Source organism: Gavia stellata, chromosome Z (assembly GCF_030936135.1).
Source record: "Gavia stellata isolate bGavSte3 chromosome Z, bGavSte3.hap2, whole genome shotgun sequence".
NCBI classification, from domain to species: domain Eukaryota; kingdom Metazoa; phylum Chordata; class Aves; order Gaviiformes; family Gaviidae; genus Gavia; species Gavia stellata.
The window spans coordinates 81,971,561-81,990,326 of NC_082637.1; the positions used below are offsets into that span (position 1 = coordinate 81,971,561).

Genomic DNA, 18,766 nt, shown 5'->3' on the forward strand with positions numbered 1-18,766 from the left:
ACTTCTGTCTCTTCCCAGGGCTGCTTAAATTTTTCAGCTGAGCCATGTCTCTGTACTGGTGTAATTATTCTAAGCTTAGCATCATATGTTTCTGGTGCTCCACAGAAAATTTAGAGATTATTTTCGACTGGTCCTTGTTTATCACTACAAACCCTTATCTCATTTTTCAAGCTGGGATGCTCACATAACTATCTGAATTCCTCCTTAAATTGGATAGAAGCAGTACTACTGAGCACAAGCTGTTGAGAGATTTTTAAGATTAGCGAATACTCTGTATCACTGAAGGAGAAATGAATTAAGATGGTAAATCCTTTTTAATAGTTACGATGCTAAACCCCCTATCTTTATCTTACATCTGGATGCAACAGACAGGAGCTCTTAATCAGCGAAGTAGGGCTTACTGTGTGATCACATCAGCAGGTAGCTGACGTTAGCTGCCGAGCAAGAAAGGCCATGTGTGTGTCTGGGGTGTGTGTGTACATAGATAGGTATATACATACATGAATACACATAGCTGTTAGCAGGAGCAGGTTGGGACTGATGTGTAAGTGGAGAAGGGTGCAGTGAGACGAAATGTCAGCTAAGCGCTGGTCCGAGCTTCCTTTCGAGAGTGAGCTGCCCATGCTGACGGTGGGCACCAAGAACCCGTTTCTGCCTGGGCCGCAGAGTTTCCTCCAGGCTGGTCACAGATCTGTGGCTGTGTTGGTGCAGGTCACCAGACCGCACATGCATGCGCTGCAGAGCACTATTGCACCTGGTCCACCACTAAGTATCCTGATTTCAGCTTTCCCGGTCCTGTGTAGACACTATGAATGCAAGCTGAGGTTAGTAAGCGATGTGTGGAGAATGCATAGGGTTTGAGGAGTCAGCTTGTGTGCCTTGCCCTCTTCTTTGCCATCACAAGTGCAGCTGATACATATTTTGAGAAGGCTGATGAGGACAGAAGGTCTACAGAAGAGGTACCCGTGCCTGTGACCCACGCATCTTTTGAGAACGACCCATCCCAGAACCAACCTGCCTTATTCAGTGATGTGTTCGCACCTTGGGGTCTCAGTCTGACAGTCCAGAAACAGAGGCACACAAATTCTGTGGGCATTTAACAACTGTGGTCTGGCTTAGAGTTATCTGTAAGTATAAAAACAATTGAGCCAGAAAGCTGGACACGCACAAACGGAATTAGTGCTGAAGAAAGGAAACCAATTCCAAATATCTGACTTCTAAGCTTGCTATGTCTGCTTTCACATCTGTAAAATGGGGATAATACTATTATTCTGCAGGTATTATAAGACTTCAGAATACATGTAATTCTTTCTCTGGTTATCATATAGAAGGAGACGTTTGAGAGCTGTTTGGAAACAGCACCTTCACCTTTTTTAAGGTTAGGGTTGAGTACGATAAGAAGTGTGACTTCAGTGTGACTTTAGAGCCCAGAGAGTCCATCTGATTTTATTTCTCTTTTCCTCAGCAAACAGTGGATATCCTGGCACCATTTCCCCAGAACGTGTGATCTTTAATTCACAAGGAAGCTGGAACGTGCCAGCGGCAGGTGTCCGCCGTCAGAATAAATCCGAGCCCACGAAGGATTTCTCCCGCGGGTACCGGCGCAGTGATGGAGTGGTGACTGCCCCCCCCGATTGGCTGGGTCTGCTGCACGTCACGCTGCCAGGCAGAGCGCGGGTGCCCGGCTGCTCGCTGGACCAGAGGAGCAGATGTGCTGGGTGCGGAGGGACTGGCTCTCTTCTCAATGGAAAGAAACGCTGCCGTTAGGTTCCTACTGCTTTTTTTGTACGTGGGATTCGCAGTGTCGGTGGAGCAAATGATTGCGACAGTGGATGGCAGGTCAGTAATTGAGTGTGTATCCACAAACTGTGTTGGTGGAGTTGAGCGCGTGTTTCAAGTGTAATTTGGTCATTTGTGCTGTGTGGAAGCAGACTCAGTCGCAGTTTAGGGTGTCGGGATGTGATTTTAATTTTCAGGTTTGAAAGCACATGGGGCTGATACAGAAATGAATTATTCTGAAGCCTACACTGCATTAAAAATGTAACTTTGAAAAAATTTTTTAAACAATACTAGAAATGTTTTTTAAATGAGTGGGTTTTGGGCATCTGTCTTATATTTCATTACAATTTAATGACTCTCATGCTGACTTTCCCTGGTCTGTGTAAAAACAAAGTTATAAATAGAATAACAGCAAGGGTGTGAAAACTACTGCAAGAAACATAGGTGCTAAAATATTCTACTTGTGTTGAATGACTATTTGAAGCATGAGCTCAGTATTTCAAAGAAGTATTAAACTTATGAAATTATTAGATATTTGGATTTATCATTGTTTATAGTGCTGTTTCATTCTCTAATAAAGTGTAAGTAGGAAGCCCAGATCACAGGAGGGGAAAGAGAGGACTTTCTAGAGCCAAGCACTACAAAAGTGAAAACAGCCTAAACTGTATTAGTTGAATCGTGCCCCAAAGTCACTAATAACACACAGATCAAATACGCTGATGAAGATCACAGCTGGCGGTAAAATCTGTGCATTTAAGGCAAGAAGGACATGTGGTGATTTGCTTAAGCTTGTATTAAGGGATCTGGTAGTCAGTACCAATAAATACTACAATATGTTTTCATTTAAATAGCTTACTTGCTGTTCTCCTCTGCCAGTTTTCAGATTTGTTAGTGGCTTCTTAATATAATTGCACTTTTCTGCAATCAGGTCAAAATCTGAGAGAGAACAAGCAGTGGAGCATTACATGAACCTTAATAAATATTAAGAAATGAAGTTGCGATCTTGATGCCAGTGAATTGAATGGGGATTTTGCCTTTGTATTCTGTGGAGGTGGGATTGTGCCTGCACAGTGTTAATCCGCTAGAAGTTCTATGAGCTCAATTTCTTTTTTTTATATTAAAAATGAAAGCTTGAGTATCTTGTCGTTCTGATCCACTTCTTATCAGACATCCACTACAGTGCAGATCAAACCCCAGTACTCAGTACATTCTAAAATAATTATGTAAATCTGTCTCCCTGTGTCGAATCACACATGAGGCTACCAAAATATGACACAGAATACTTAAAATTTAAAAACTGTAGGAGTCGTGGGCTTTGTAGATAGTTCTTAATGATAGAACTTAAAAAAGATACATTTAAAGCTTATAACATTTTTTGTTAGGATATTTCTTAGGAGGAACTAGTTTTGCCCTGAATCTGAGCTCCCAGGCTTACACATTGATAATTTTAATAACTTCATTGAAATTACGTATGACCAATGTCCCTAGGACTACAAACAGTCCATTGCTACCAGGCACTCAGCAAGTATTCATCACCCTTCATCATAACTTTGGTTTTAGTGCCTTTGACGGTTCACGTGTTATTTTCCAATTAAATGCTTCATAAATGAATTGAAATTACTTCAGCAGCCAGTGAAGTAGTCTGCAGCTGGATAATATTAGTATTAGAGTGATAATTCTGGAGTAATGGAAATACTGCAGTAGAGTGCATTTTGCCATCCGATGCAGTTTGTCAGAGCAGCTATATGAAGAGTGAAAGACAGTGTGAATATGGCTTCCTTTAACCTGATGGGATGAAAACTGTCTGTGGCCTCCACACTCGATCATTGTTGAGTGCCAGGCTTATTCACGCGTCTTGTCTGAGTGGGCAAAAGACTGCTTCCGTGAAAGTCTCCAAGGGCTGGAGCCTATATGAACTTTTTCAGACCAACAAGCCAGACTTGGTTATCTTATGTAGATGGATAATGTCATCTGTTAAGAGGGAGTTTACACTTCTTTGTACTTATAATCTTATTTAATTGAGTTTTACGTAGTGATTAGTCATCCCGGTGCTTTGTATTAGGGCTAATCCAATTTCATGTGGGCTCCTGACATACTTGGTGTGGTAAATTCAACATACAACATACATATCTGGGTGTATCTGGGCTACTTATTTACGAATTGGTAAGGAAAAATACTAGTCATCAAAACATATACCATGTGTGCAACTGAATTTGAAGTTTTAGGGCAGAGTGGCTGAAAAAATGATAAATTTAGAAGTCTAGTCTCTAATTCAGTGTGGTGAAAATGATTTGCTGTCACCGATTTCAGACACTGTTTGCTGATAGTTTTTCAGGCAGTGGAGAAGGCGGCTGTAATGCTAGCTAGTCTTCTTTCTCTTATACATGTACTTAAGATTTTTATATAAAGAAGGGAATACATATTTTTAATGTGTTATTATTTTCCCATTTCTTCTTACAATGCTTTTTTTTCTATGAAACATGCTCCTGCTAAGGGCAAAAGGGCCTTACTGCCAAAGATCGCCTGAGAGTTCCCCAGCTTGGGGATTGGAAAGGCTGCTGGTTTGACAGCAGGATGGCTATTGAAGGCCACTGGTTCCAGTCACAGATCACACACTTCTGTGACACCTCAGGGTTAGGAGTGTCAAAGGCAGCTGACAGACCTGATAACATCAACATCAACTTGTGCTTGCTCAGAAACCGGGAGGCGATCCTTCCCGTATGCCACTGAATAGACTGTGCCATAGCGATCTGGCTTCAGTAAGACAAAGCAAAGACTGCAAGCCTTGCCATGATGGATTTCGCTCGCCTTTCTCTAACGGGGCTGCATGCATTGTGCAGGAGGGAAGGAGGCAGCCAGCATTGCTAATAAAGGGAGTAACGAACAAGAGTACCTAGGTGGAGTTACTTCACTTGCCTGCCTCCGCCTGCCTCTCAAGCGTGCCTGCCACGTGGCTGATCGTATTTGTCATACTGTGGTACTTAGCGGTGATTCCCAGTCACTCTCTCTATTGCATGCCTCATGAAAGCATGATTATTTCATTAGCTGGGCACGTTCATCTATATTTGAGTATCTTCATGCTGAAAGCAGAAACTTGACATTTCTTCTGGAGCAGCATGGCTGTGCATTGCTGTGGTTTTACGTGTGATGTACAGGAGTCAAACTGCATTGTCACGCGCTCCCAACCTGTGCCCGTGGGCTGCGTGGAGGCTGGTTATAACTGTTCTGCTCAGGATGTAACCCCTGAGCAGAATGAGCATTTGCAATGAGTATGTTGTATATTCATTGTATGCTCTCCACAAGGCCTGGTGTTGCCTATCAATTAACATTCCTCAAGGTGATTTAATTGGCATGACAGTGGTATTATTAGCCTTATCCCAGAGTGGAAGCTAAGTCATGATTTTTTTTTTTTAATTGGCAATCATGAAAACAAAAATAACCCTTCCTCTTCCCAGAAAAACGTAAAAACCTTTCAAGTCCAGCGAGGGAATGAAATGAATTACACAATTTTACACCAGTCTTCTCTCTCATCCCAATGTTTTAGTCTGCACACTACAGCATGGTGATTTCCAAACTGGAGTAATGGGCTATGAGCTTTTAATTATGTATTAGGGAGGAGCTAAAAGTATAACTACGCATAACTAAATATATATAGGTACAGCTAAATATAACTAAAGTTAGTGTAACTAAATCATTTGCATTAATTTCCTTTTGCTGTGCCTCATTTTTGTAGCTATGATCATGAAAAAAATGTCCCAAAATTGCCTTTTCCAGCCTGAAGGCACAATCTGTCGTGAAAGAAGACTAGAAAAGAAAAATAAGGCTGCATCAAATCACAAGCCCCATGTTCCTAATCATTGAACAACCTAAGACAGTGTTTTACCTGAGTAAGAAAACAAAGTTTGGTCCATTTTAGCCTTGTCTTTTGTAACCTGTCAAAATGGGTTATTTCCATCCATCTCTGAAGGCTGCTCGCTACTGGGACGAGACCTCTGAGCGGCTTAGAGACCTCAGCTCAGCACTAACCCCGGCTCGAAAGTATGGTGGGGGAGAGTGGCACCCACTCTGAAAGTACACAGCCTCCTCGGAGTCACTGGGATTTAACAGCTCCGAGGAGAGAGTTAGTCTCACTATATGTAATTAAAACTGACTGATTTTGAAAAGTGTTACCTACACTGAACTTTTTTGAACCTAAGATCTTTTTAAGGTTCTTTCAGCTCATATCACGGTCACTGCTGCAGTGCTGCAGAGCCTAGCTGTCTTTTTGTTCTGTGTTACGTTTTGTCTGGACACTGTCTTCTCCTTTATTGGCCTGGTTGCTGAAGGGACCAAGCAGCCTGCCCGATGGTCTGGAGCAAAGCTGCTCATCAGACCTGGTGTTTGGCGGCAAAGTGACAAGCTGGAATACAGACTCCCCTTCACTTTTGTCTGTTTTGCCTTCTGGGTTTAAGGAGTTTGCAAGGGGACACAACCCATCTGTTTGTGGCAGCAGGGAGTATGCCTGTGAAAGGACATTCTCGCTGGAGAGACATTGATCAGAAGAAAGAGCCTGCTGCCCTCCTGAACCTCGAGTGTAAACAAGACATTGCGTGTGATATCTGGGCTGAAGCTGGTAACATTGCCGTGGGTTTCAGGCAAGCCGGGTTCAGTGTGATCAAACTCCCTGACTGCCAGAGCCGCAAGGGCATGGCAGCAAGCAGGGCAGGCTCTAAGATATCCCACATTTCTCCTTTTGTGGCGTTATGTTGTTCGGACTCATGTTTATCTGTCATTAAGGATGCCATGATGGAAATTAGGCTGGGATCACTCCTGCAGTACATGCTGCTAGTGGGTAACACAGATCCCCCTACCCAGGGAGTCCATCCGGGAGTGGGTTCACCCAGCCGTTCATGGGCTTCCCAGCGAGGCCAAGGCTTGACTCTGCAATTCAAATACCTTACGGTACAATTTACACACAAATACCGAAACCTGCTTTTATTCCTAGTCCTTTTATGCTGGTCTTTGTATATATTTTTTCAAGTATTTTGCTTGTAAGGCGGTAAGAAACATGGCAAGAAAAGATGGAAGTGTATTTCCACATGAAGTGGCTGTGAGGCAGGTCTGGCCCCACCATCGCGGATGGCCTGGCAGGCACTGTGCAGGCATAAGTAGGGCAGGGTGTACACAGTCTCTGTGGGATGATACTTATCTGTGAGTACGGGAGTGCCGGTGTGTTCACCTGCTAGGGCAGACTTGTGAAGTGGACACGTGTCATCAGGTCAGTAGATCAATCCACTGTAGCAGGCTGCAGGTCCCAAGGAAGCTGCCGTGGTGTGCAGGGGGCAGGAGGGTGTTCCTGTGACTCGAGGAGTGGAGTCTGGTCCTAAGGGAGAGCCTAGTTTCTTGGACTTCGATCTTGTAGGTCTTTGGGTGATGTACATGAATCTCCTGGGCTTGATTCTCTAGTTCAGGGAAGCAGATCATACTTAACAGCAGCTGAAGACTTATGCCTAGATATACCAAAGAAGAAAATCAAAGGCTGAAAATTTCATGAGCCTGGTAGTTGTCATGTGAGATGTGCTTCAGTTGCGCCCTACCTTGCAGCTGACTTCCATGGGTTTGCTTGGAACCATTCAGGAGCTGTCTTTAGATGGCTGTAGATCTGGGTTTAAGGCATACCAGCCCAATGAATTTTCTCTGTCCTGGAGGAATTCAATGTCTTGCTTCTGATCCTTGCTGGTGGCCGAGGATGGTGCAGCACTATCCTTGTGTTCCCTTGCTTGTGGGCTGGAACTGGTTCACTCTCTAACCCAAAACGCATGTCCCATGGAAAGGGACAAGAGGGGTAATGAAGCCTTTAGTCAATATGGTAGGGATATGGGAATGCCTGGCGGGGTTGATCTACCTGAGATACTCTGAAAATGAGGCCTTTTTGTCCTGGGTACACTGGCTTTGGGATTAATTTGCCCTGTTCCTGTGACGTTAACCAGCCAAGGATCTGAGTTATGTTTTGAATGTTTTATTGAATGAAGCAGGAACAGGCGCTCTCCCCAGTAAACTTGCTGCAGACTTTAAAACCAGATGCTGTACAGTAAATATTTTTCTCCTCTGTTCTAGTTCATCTGTGTTTTCAGATCAAGATTCTCTGCAAAGAAATGGTAAGGCTTTTTTTTTTTCATTGGGCTGAATGCCTGGATACTGGCTCTCTTAGTGTGGCTGTAAAAGATCTTCGTTCCCAGATGTTACTTCTATCGGCATTAGTGCCTCTTCTGTCAAATGTGTTATTAAAGCATATCCCTCTTTAACAAATACCCTTTAAAGGATTTGCCTGGTTAAAATAATGATTTACTGACTGATTCTGAGATACAGTGAGGATGTGGAAGAAGGAAGTATTCAATCTTTTTTTTTTCTTAAACAAGTGAAAACAGAGTTAAAAGTTTGAAGGATGGAGCTGTGAGATTGTCCATGAAATGATCTGTTATCTGTGAAACTTCACTCTCCTGGCAAGCAGTTGGGCCGTCAGGTTGTTTGTCACAGCTTCCCATCTCTGGCCAGTGCAGGGAAAGAAATCCCCACCCATAGTTAACACACTTTTGCCATGCAATTCAACACACAACCTTTGACGATAGAGTTTGCTGTATGAAGAAAGAAGAAGCTTTTGTTAAGTGTGTTTGGGATGAATAAATACATGTATAGGCTGAATCCTGTCGTTTTTGGGCACTGGAGTTCTTCCCAGTAAGGGTGGCAAGGTGTTCAATGAAAAGAAGAGGAACCTTGTTGTACAAGTAAGTAAAGTAAACTAGAAAATGGATGTATTGAAGGCAATATTTGCACCAAGCCAAATATTTTCCAAAACAAAATCAGGTATTCTGAAATACACATTTTGTGCAGGGCTAATTATTGTTTGCGTAAGAACGTGCAAGATTATGGTTTTATAAATGATTGGATGTTTTCTTTGTAAGCTAATAACACATTTTCTTCTGCAGGTCGACGTTATGATGGCAGTGTCAAGCCAAAATTTAATGTAACTCAAGCAGCAGTTACACAGGTAATGTTTGAAGGACTGGATCTGTAAAGTTTTTTCATAGCACATTGAGATCTTTTAATTTGCATTATTGAATTAAATCATACATTGTTTAAAAGAAATAGCCAACAAAAGCATCTAAGTCATTGTGATGTGGTACTGATTCACTACCTACTGTGCAAGATATCTTGTGCTTTTCTGAGAAGTTAGGTGAGACTTCAGTTTCCATCGCTGGTGCTGACTGGCAGGGGGTTTGGGCACAGGGTCTTACTGGAAGAACCAAATCCTGTCATCCATATTCTGTACAATGCCATTTGACTGCTGCAGCTGGTATTTTGCTTATATCACTTGGTACTAAAAGAATAGCTGAAGCAAAACTGCAGATTGTTTAAATTTAATGGGAATTTTTCCTGAGTCCAGCCTGTAGGTCTTGTCAAAAACTGAGCATAAAAGGCTTCCTTACCAAAAACCCTGCAAGTGATGCGATCTAATTTGAATAATCTGTTGATTAAATCTCTGTCATTTGTACTTCTGAGAAGACATTTATACAAATGACAGTCATAGTCAACGTTTCTTGCTGGCTGTTGCATCACGTTTTCTGACTATGATCTTACCTTGCTTTCAGCTTGTTGCTGTGAATACTTACTAATTTTAATCCTAAAGCAGTCTTGTGCCATATGTAAGGTCAAGTATCAAAAGGGGTCTTTCAGGGTCTGAGCTGGGAGACGTGATGCGCTAATCTGAACAGAGAAAAAACAATCTCTCTTTAAGCCAAGACAAAGCTTTGGGGCTTAACCGCGTCCCTTCTGGAGCCTGGTAAGATGCTGTTTATGACTGGGATTCGGAATACCTCTCTTGTTTGTACATGATTTGAACTTGCTTAATCATATGACAGGGGAAACAGCCATGCAGACATTGTATTAGCTATATTCAGATAGGACGTATGTGTAGATGGAAGAGAGCTGGTGTCTGGAAATTTTAGTTTGAAATATGGAAATGACAGTTAAATTTTGAAGTCCTTTCTGAGCCCTAACTCTCTGTCTCAAATTATATTGCTTGACAGCCAAGTTGTCCTCCTTTTGCTATGAAATTTGGCTTGGAAGGGATAGCGTTTTTCTAATGTCTACAGATGACGTGGAAGCTGCAGTCCCCAGGTTTTAGTCTTGCAAACCAGTGATTCCTGTAAAGGCAGGGATCCATACTTGAGTCATCCTGTTCTGCAGCAGGCATTTTCCTTATTTTAAAGCCATCAGGAGCCGAGCTGTCTGCAGGTGGATGTAGACTTGAACATTTCTTTCACCTGGACAGCTGCCTAGTGTGCTTTCAGCATGGTAGACTGTGTCCTTGGCCCAAGCTGAGTCCTTTTTAGTGTGTTGAAGTAATTCTTACAGGTGTCCTAGAGAGTCTTCTGCTGGGGAGAGCACCTTGGGATTCTAGCTTTGCTTTGATTTTTTATATTGGGCAGGTCTACGGTGAGATGGGAACATGCTAAGAATGTGGTTTCCCCCAGTATTACTACCCTAGTAGAATAAATATAACTTACAGTGGCTCTCTGGCCAGTTGTGCTGGAGCTAGAGGTCTGTACGGTGCCATTCCTGTGGTGGGAAGGGGTTAGCCAGAGATTTCTCTGCTTCCTCAGTTCAATACTGCTGCAGCTGAGAACTGGCTCCACAGATGCTCTCCAAGTGCTGGCTTCATTTATTCTGGTAGGATGGAGAGTAACTCCTGAAATACACATCTTCTGATACTCATCTTTTGTGTGGTCAATCAGGTTGTCAGCTACAACTTGAGCAGGGAAGGACAGTGGGAAAGAGCATCCTGGAGGCCATTCACCCACAGCCACTACAACCCTCTCAACGTTACAGTTAATGGCATCCCCTGCATTCTCTTCTGGGCCAAGAGGATCATGATTAAGTTTGAAAACCACACGCAGCTGGATTTGACAGAGAAGACATTTGGTGTCCATGCAACAGTGGATGTTGGAGATTCAAACTGCAGTGAAGACAGTGCAATGTAAGGTGGCATTCTACTCTGCCAATGGAACTAGTACCAGATAAGAAGTCTAGTAAATACATACTGAAGGAAACAGACCTTATATTATGTGGTGTAGAGCCCCAGGGGCAAGCTTCTTCCTGTAATGTCCTGACATTGCAGGCAGCAGGGCAGCATGGGTTGTAAACTTTCAGACCAATCTTTCATAGGGGACATAGATATACATAGCTGTCTTAATCTCTTGCAGTGGTGAAGTCAATCCTTGTGGCCAGTCAGTTTTGTTCTTAGTGCCTGTGAGGCTGAAGCCGTTGATCTCTTTAGTCTCCAGCTGTTTTACATAGCTGCTTGGGAGATTGAACAGTGGGCTGGCCATGCATGACTACTTGTCCCTTCATAGGGTGTGTGTCAGCAGTAATGTAGACCGTTGGTACAAGATGCAGATGTGTATTTAGAAACAGAGTTAGGTAGCCCCAAGTCTCAGGATGTGATCTGTGAGTTGCTGAAGCTGAAGAGTGAATTCACTGCAGGTCAGCATGTGATCTAAAGAGTCTCCAAAAACCTGAACTCTGCATCCCAGTCTGTCATGAGTTTCTTCAGCATGAACAGCACAATGCTTTGCTCCTGCTAAACCTGAGTGAGAGCTATAAATTAACCTAACTGGACCTAAAATCCTCCAATCCCATGGCTATACTAGAAGGGCATGTAATTTTTTTTATTTCCTTCGTCGTGTACATGACCACTTCCCTCCCTCCACGTAGGGTGCTGGCTGGCTTCATGTCTAATTGGTGTCCATGCAATAGTGGATGTTGGAGATTGATTTCACTCTGGTGGGCAAGAGTCTAAAAATTAGGAGGTGGATACCTAACTGGGCATGTGCTGAACACAAGCATTGAGTCTTCCTCATAAATGGTGTTTAAGTCTGTAATGACATACACCAACAACAAAAATAACATGACCAAACCCAGCAGTTTCATTTAGCTCCTATACAACATTTCACCTGTATGTCTAAAGATGTTTCCACAGAAAGTAGGTGTTACCTCTTTCTCATTATATATCTGTGAAGGATAACCCTGGGTGCACAGAAATTTTGGTGAGGTTACAAGAAAGCTAAACATATAATTGAAAAAGAAGCCAGGTTTTCTGCCTGTGGTATCATAGTATTCAACAAAGCAGTCTGAATTTTACATCATCAGCATGTGAACTAATCCAGCACTATGTTTTGACAGGCAGAGGTAGAGAATGGAATAATACTATTTTAAAAATACAATAACAAGCATTCTTTCTTCTGGTCTGCAATTCAGAAATCAAAAAGTCTTAGTCTTATTAGTAATGATTGTAACCTAATAGAAAATACACTCATTCAAAAGGAAGGGTTTCAAAACACGAAGTATAGTTTTATAGTTGTTCATAAGGCTTGGAAAATCAGACAGTGCAGTGGTGGACTGCAAACTCCTACTGGAGCTGCTGTTTGGAGACTGTTAGATTTGAGCAGGCTACTCTGTCTACCTGTTTGTCACAGGTACCTCTGTAGTCTGGTTACAGTAGTGGATACTTCATTCTGTAAATACAGCGTTCTAAGAAATTAGGCCTTGTCCTGGCTCTGGCTGGGAGGGAAATAATTCTCTTGTGTTTTGGGTTGGTGGCTAAAACAGTGTTGATAACACACCAGTGTTTTGTCTCTTCTGAGCAGTGCTTGCACAGCGTCCAGGCTTTCTCTGTTTGCCACTCTGCCCTCTCAGTGAGTAGGTTGAGGTTGGCAAGAGGCTGGGAGGGGGCAGGGCCGGGACAGCTGACCAGAGTTGGCCGAAGTTATATTCCCTGCCATATAGCATCATGCTCAGCAATAAAAACTGGGGTAGAGGAAGAAGTAGTGGGTAGGGTTGTGTCTTCCAGGGTGTCCATTGCTTAGAGATTCACTGGGCATCGGTCTGCTCAGGGGAGATCGTCAGTGATTGCCCTTGAAAAACTGTGGTCTTTTTTTTTCCTCTTCCTACACTTTATCTTGACCCATGAGTTCTCTCTCTTTTGCTTTTCCTATTCTCTCCCCTGTCCTGCTGTGGGGTGGTGGGAGCAGAGTGAGTGAGTGGCTGTATGGGTCTTAGCTGCTGGCTGGGATCAACCCACCACAGGACTGTGTATTCTGCTTGATGCATTATGCTGGAAGATATTTGGGAATTTATAGAACACATTATTCATTAAAAAAGCTGCAAGAAGAGTCAAGACGCAGAACTACTCTACAGCATACCCTGGACATGCCTTTTATCAGTGTTTCACGATATCTGAGGTTTGATCTCAGAATCGGTGGGTCCAGAGCCATCTTATCTGCCATGTCTTCTGACCTTTCTTTTTGTTTCTCTCATAGTTTTCTGAGTAACCTTGAACTAGGGACACAGCTGCTAAAGGCAGGCAGGACCTTGATGCTTAGTTTGAAGCTGAGGCTGGCATGTTTTTGCTGGGGTCAAGAGACATACTGTGACTACTGAGCATTTTGTCCTCTTTTCTGTGCAGAGAGAGAGGAAAATGCTACCCCTTCCCAATGGTTTTGCTTTCTTGCATGTTCTATACTTTGCTTATTTGGGATGCATTAAGAAATACCACTCCCACTGACTCCTGCCCTTTGAATGTTCTCCAGAATCCTAACAAGAAAGGACTTTCTTATTCTGAGCTCTCGCTAGGAGGGATTTGCCAGGACATTTGATAGATTGAATGAACAGATCTGTGGCATCTCTGTTAGATTCCATGTATCAAGTCATTAGAAACTGTATGTTTCCAGTGTCCATTCATTTGTTGCCACTGACAGCATCTAAGTACTAATCAAGGTCCCTATATGTAGAAATCATGCTCTATGGATAGGAAAATGGGTAATCTGGGCTCATGGGTCAGGATTAGACTCAGTGTAATTGCCAAATACAAGTCTTGGTTTAGATTTTTAGTCAACCTGCATTTGACTGTGGTAGAGAAGAAAGGGAAAAACTGGCTTGAATGTTGCTCTGTAATCTCAGGTTTAGGACTGACCTAAATTATGCCAGTTGATGGCTGAGTGCTCACATGATGCATTGCCCAGTTTTTTCTCACCCCAGATAAGTCCTTCAAACTTCTCCCTTCTCCAGCTTCCTTGTTAAGACAATACTCTGTTGTGGCTTTAGGTCAGCTTTCAAGCTGGTTTATACTGTCTGATCAATGCAAAGTAGCTGGAGCCAGGAAAAAATATTTGGCACCAAACAGATATGCATTTGCTATGTGAATATAATAACCCAACCTGTGTTTTTTTTTAATGCACCAACTTCTGGATCAGGCCACTGAGTTGAATACCGTATTTGCCTGTGTCTAATCCTCAACTGTCTATGATTTCCCTTTGTAATAAAGCAAGGGATAGCCTAGATTCAGTGTCTTGGCTTATTGGACCAGTGTTAGTCGAGGTACTCATGTGAAATCATAAGGCTAGCTGGTTTTTTAAAATTTTCTTCAGCTTTAAGTTCAGAAATCTTTCAGATGCTGCATGTTTTCACTATGTTTTGTCTCTAACTTAGTCTGAAAAGGTTACATCAACAATAAGAATCTATTATGCAGGTTTTAAGAGAGAAACTATATTGCTAAGCCAAAAAAATGTATGCCACTTAATCATGCAGTGCTACAATGCATTAGTTCCACAGATGGTGGAAGGATGGTAGAGTATGCACTAGTTTACAATCAACCTGCTAGGGCCTTTCACTTCAGTAAACTTCAGGTGCCCATGCTGACCGCAGACGAGCTTTGTAGAGCTACCTTACAGTCCGTGTATTTATATCGCTCCAATGAGCACATGTGTGAAATGTGAACTCAAATGTTGTCTGCATTTTTTATTCTCTAGTATTGAAAAAGATGAGAATAATGTGGCTGTTTACACTTTTTAATGACATACAGAGGTGATACATGTCTAAGATGTCATGGCTTGAGAAGGAGAACACAAATCAAATGAACCTAATTGTCAAATGGTGTTGGAAGCAGTGGGATTGAATTGTGTTGAAAGTTAAACATGCAGTTCTGTTCTTTCTGGGTAGTCTAGGCCTTGTTCAAATTAACAGGTGAACTACTGGATTTCACTGGAGGAAGATTTAATCCTTTCAGGTTTTTTTCCCACTGACTTCAAAGGTATACTGAGCAAAAGGCTCCATGTATAACTGTGTGTAATCTTCTGTGCTTCTTTTTTCTCTTAAGATTTCTGAAGTTTTTATCTAGCCTGATGTTACTTGCTTTTTGACCTAGGCTTTCTCTGAGATTTGGTGACATTGGCAATCTAAAGGGACTTGTTATTAGGTAAGTTTATATGATAAAGAAAATACTAGATAATAACATGTTAATATATGTTGTTATGCAGTTGCTTGTGGAATTTGTTTTAGGAGAATTTGCGTAAGGAAAAATAATGTTATAGAAGCTGTTAATTGTATAATCAAGACACCTGTATTTGATAGGTCTGTCATTTGCCTGCCTTGTTTTATTAAGGCATTTCTTCTATGTTGACTTTTCTATTCACGAGAAAAGTTCGGGTCATCACTTTTGAGTAGAATCTTCCCATGTCTGAGATTTTTGGTAAACCTTGCTAATTAGCTACATTTTTGTCTGGGAATTTTGCTGCAAGAACTGATAGTGTGGGCTGCTCAGGCATCAGACTGTGACCTACTTTATGTTTGCTTCTTGGCAATCGAAGAAAACGGCATTTCTGGATAAATAATTTTCTGTATCTTGGATGGAAGTACAATACCAATGTTGCATATAGATTTTTCTCAGTCATTTAGGAAAAATCCCTCAGCTTTCCTCTCACTGTGTGGGAGAGTAGCAAACTCCTTCAGCTGCAACAATGAAGAAACTCAAATCATTTTCCAGACTCAACAGAAGGAGCTAGAGCTCACACTGATAGAAATGGATGAAACTCTGGTAGTACCAGTGTCCCTTCTAAGATTGTTCAACATGTGAATATAATAGTTCCAGCTCTTAGACTTGCTTTCTTATTCATCTTTTTCCCCATACAATATTTTCAGATTCTTACTAACAACCAGCTATTACCAGCTGTCTGTTCAGAACTGGTTCAGTTTACACAGACTGCAGCTTCTTTACAACCACTCCATACAAGCGACGTTTAATGCAACCAGAATATATGCACCGGCAAGTTACTCCTACCACTGTGAACATGTGAGCAGCCTGCAGAGATATGATGCACTCCTCATACCCAGCTCTGCAAATGATCTTTCAAAGCTTTGGGAAGTCACTTTTATTGATTTCCAGGTAATGTCATGGAATCAAGTCAAATGGATCCCATAAGTAGACTGATGGGACATTTTGCACTTCACTGCCAAGAAAGTATAATGACCTTCCATGTACAGTTTACAGGATCTCCATGGAGCTTGAAATAGAAATGAAGACTTAAATTATTATACTTATCTTTCTGTCAAAGAAAATTAAAGGCTATATAGATTTTCTGTAGTCTTTTGCTTGGGTTTCCCTTTAGTGTGGGGGGTGAATTTAACTTTCAGTGTTACATCTCTCTGAGCTGGCTTTTAAACCTGGCATCAATAACAGCATCAGTCACCAAGTATGGGATTCACCTCACTTAACTTTTGATGCCTAGTAACTTTAACCTTGTGCCCTAATTATAGTCACCCCAGCCTGCCTCTAAAGCCAGTGGATAATTCCTCTGACTCATCTTAAGTCCTTATTTTAGGATGAGACTAATCATCTTCTGAAAGTGCCTATTTTTCTGCATTTGGCAATAAGGGAGCCTAAGTTAACTGGACTAGGATGTCATGCTTTTACATACCTGTGTCATAGGGCACGAATAGCTGAAAAAGGGAATTGAGGAGGAAAGCTGATCCCCCTTTTCTCACCACATGATAAATGCCCATGGGCAGATTTAGTGGAGCAGACAGTCAATTCCCTAAATACCACTGTGGTAAATTCCATGTTAGAACTGAAGCCATAAGTAAGAGTACTGGTATTGGCCATAGTTGAATGCATCTTCATGTAGTTTAGCTGTTTGCTGCCATATACCACACACTTGGATCTGGTGAGAAAAATCTAGTATTAGGGTAGGCAACTAAGAATATTTCCTTGTTTATTGTATTGGTGTTCATGCAGTTTGAAACAGAGGCTCTGGAGATTCTCAACAAATGATGCTGGAAATGGACACTTAACTTGATGGGTACCACTCTTACAATTAAATATTACTGGGCTATCAAGAGTGATCGTAGAAGATTTTGTTTAAAACACAACTGCAGATCCTTTGGGCAGCAGAGTGAAGGGGATTAGAATAGCTGGCGGTTTCTAGAAGACTGACCTGGATAAACTCGGAGCATTAACTCCATCTAGCACCGACAGATAGAATTTTGCAATAATCAGATATTAGATTAAAAATTCTTCCTGGCATCAGGAGCAAATTCATTAAGTTGTTTGTAACCAAGACAGCAAATACTTTATTTAATATGAGTCCTTTTGTTCTTTTTGTAGATTCAAGGTTTTAACATTCAAGAAGGACATTTTGCCTATGCAAAAGACTGTGCATCCTTTTTCTCTCCAGCAATACTTATGGGACTGGTTATGTCGCTGATTCTGCTGCTGGTTCTTGCCTATGCTCTTCATATGTTGATCCACCTGAAATCTCTTGACAGGCACTATGAATGCAAAGCTTCTCCTGCCTATTTTGCACAGATGAAAGACAATGACATGGGGGATGAGAAAGAGCCACTGAGAAGCGGTGGGAGTGAGTCCTATGAACTTAGAAACCAACAGTTCTGTAAAATCTATATTTAGCAGTATGCATCTGTCTCAGTGAAACAAGTGGTATTTTCTTCTGCTGGCACTGTCGTATGTAGTTTGTGCAGATTTTTCACCAGCTGATGAAAGGAAAAGTAGGTAACAGACTGTTTAGCCAGTTACTGTCTGTTATTTATTGATAACCGTCTCAAAGATGCCTTGGGAAACAAGATGAGAGAAAAAAAATTTCATTGTGAGTAAGAGATTTCATGTGATGGGAGTTTATTCCTGTAGTACAAAACCAAAAGGCGTATCTTTTCAGCCAGCTTACCGAGTCTTGAAGAGAGAATCAGTAATGGAGCCTTTGAACTGAAATAAAGATATGAGAAATAAAGATACAAAAAAAATCTCTTCGCTTATTCTTTCAGAAGGCAAGATTTTTCCTCGTTTTGTATTTGGTTCATCCACCCTGCTCTGTGTCTTGACAAAATAGCATCCGTTTCTTTCTCAGTGTATGTTTTCCTTTTATTTTCCAAATTACATCCTCTCTGTCCTCATAAACATCTTTTCCTCCTTTGGAGTCTTCAGAGCCATATAAGCTGTTTATTATCCACTACACTGATGAAATAGTGATGGCTCCAGTACAGCAGCATCTTGATACTTTTCTCTGTCTAAGCTGGAGTCTTACTGTAAGGATCTAGTGGGAGGACAGTAGACATCTGGTCAAAGGCTTACCCTTAACTTCCCGGCTCAACTCCATGCCAAAAGACAGATTATGAGCGTTATACCCTGTAATCCTAGGTTAATTTCTTTTCTATCAAATCCCATCAGTATCCCTTGGGAATTTTACCTGAACGGAGATAGCCAGTGCTATAATTGAAAATACATACAAACAAAGTGGTGGAAACTCTCTAGCAGTGAAAAGGATACTGCAATATAATTTTCACTCCTCCTCCTGAGTGTTTAAGATACTGTCTTCCCAGTCATCCTTTCTTCTGTTAGAGTCAAAGTTTGGGAACTCCAAATGAGCCTGTAATTTGGCCCTCACTTCTAGCAAAGAAGAATGTAGTGAGATGCTAACTGTAATGCTTTTAGGTCACAAGTAATACAAAATCCAGCATGTTAGAAAATTTTCTGCAAAACCAGATTTAGTAAACAAATGCTTTTTTAATTTTAGGTAGTAGATCTAATTAGTTGGTTGTGGTCTTTGTAAACTGTACTGCAGTGCTCTTTAAGCACTTTGAGAGGTGTCCAAAGATCTCCTGT

At 41.7% G+C, this 18,766-nt stretch overlaps 1 protein-coding gene across 1 annotated transcript; it reads left to right on the forward strand.

Moving 5' to 3' along the window:
- The first annotated feature begins 1,744 nt into the window (after nucleotides 1-1,744).
- LOC104255710 (V-type proton ATPase subunit S1-like protein) lies at nucleotides 1,745-17,557 on the forward strand. The gene is made up of 7 exons (XM_059834331.1): nucleotides 1,745-1,839; nucleotides 7,876-7,916; nucleotides 8,745-8,806; nucleotides 10,554-10,795; nucleotides 15,020-15,070; nucleotides 15,793-16,036; nucleotides 17,255-17,557. The coding sequence occupies exons 1-7, from the start codon at nucleotides 1,745-1,747 to the stop codon at nucleotides 17,555-17,557; spliced, it is 1,038 nt and encodes a 345-aa protein (XP_059690314.1).
- The last annotated feature ends 1,209 nt before the right edge of the window (nucleotides 17,558-18,766 follow it).

Bases quoted from the DNA above. Each gene is read 5' to 3' on its own strand.
- LOC104255710 (XM_059834331.1), top strand. From the start codon at position 1,745: ATGGAAAGAAACGCTGCCGTTAGGTTCCTACTGCTTTTTTTGTACGTG. The intron at 1,840-7,875 runs GTCAGTAATTGA...CCTCTGTTCTAG, and splicing joins ATTGCGACAGTGGATGGCAG to TTCATCTGTGTTTTCAGATC. The intron at 8,807-10,553 runs GTAATGTTTGAA...GTGGTCAATCAG, and splicing joins CTCAAGCAGCAGTTACACAG to GTTGTCAGCTACAACTTGAG.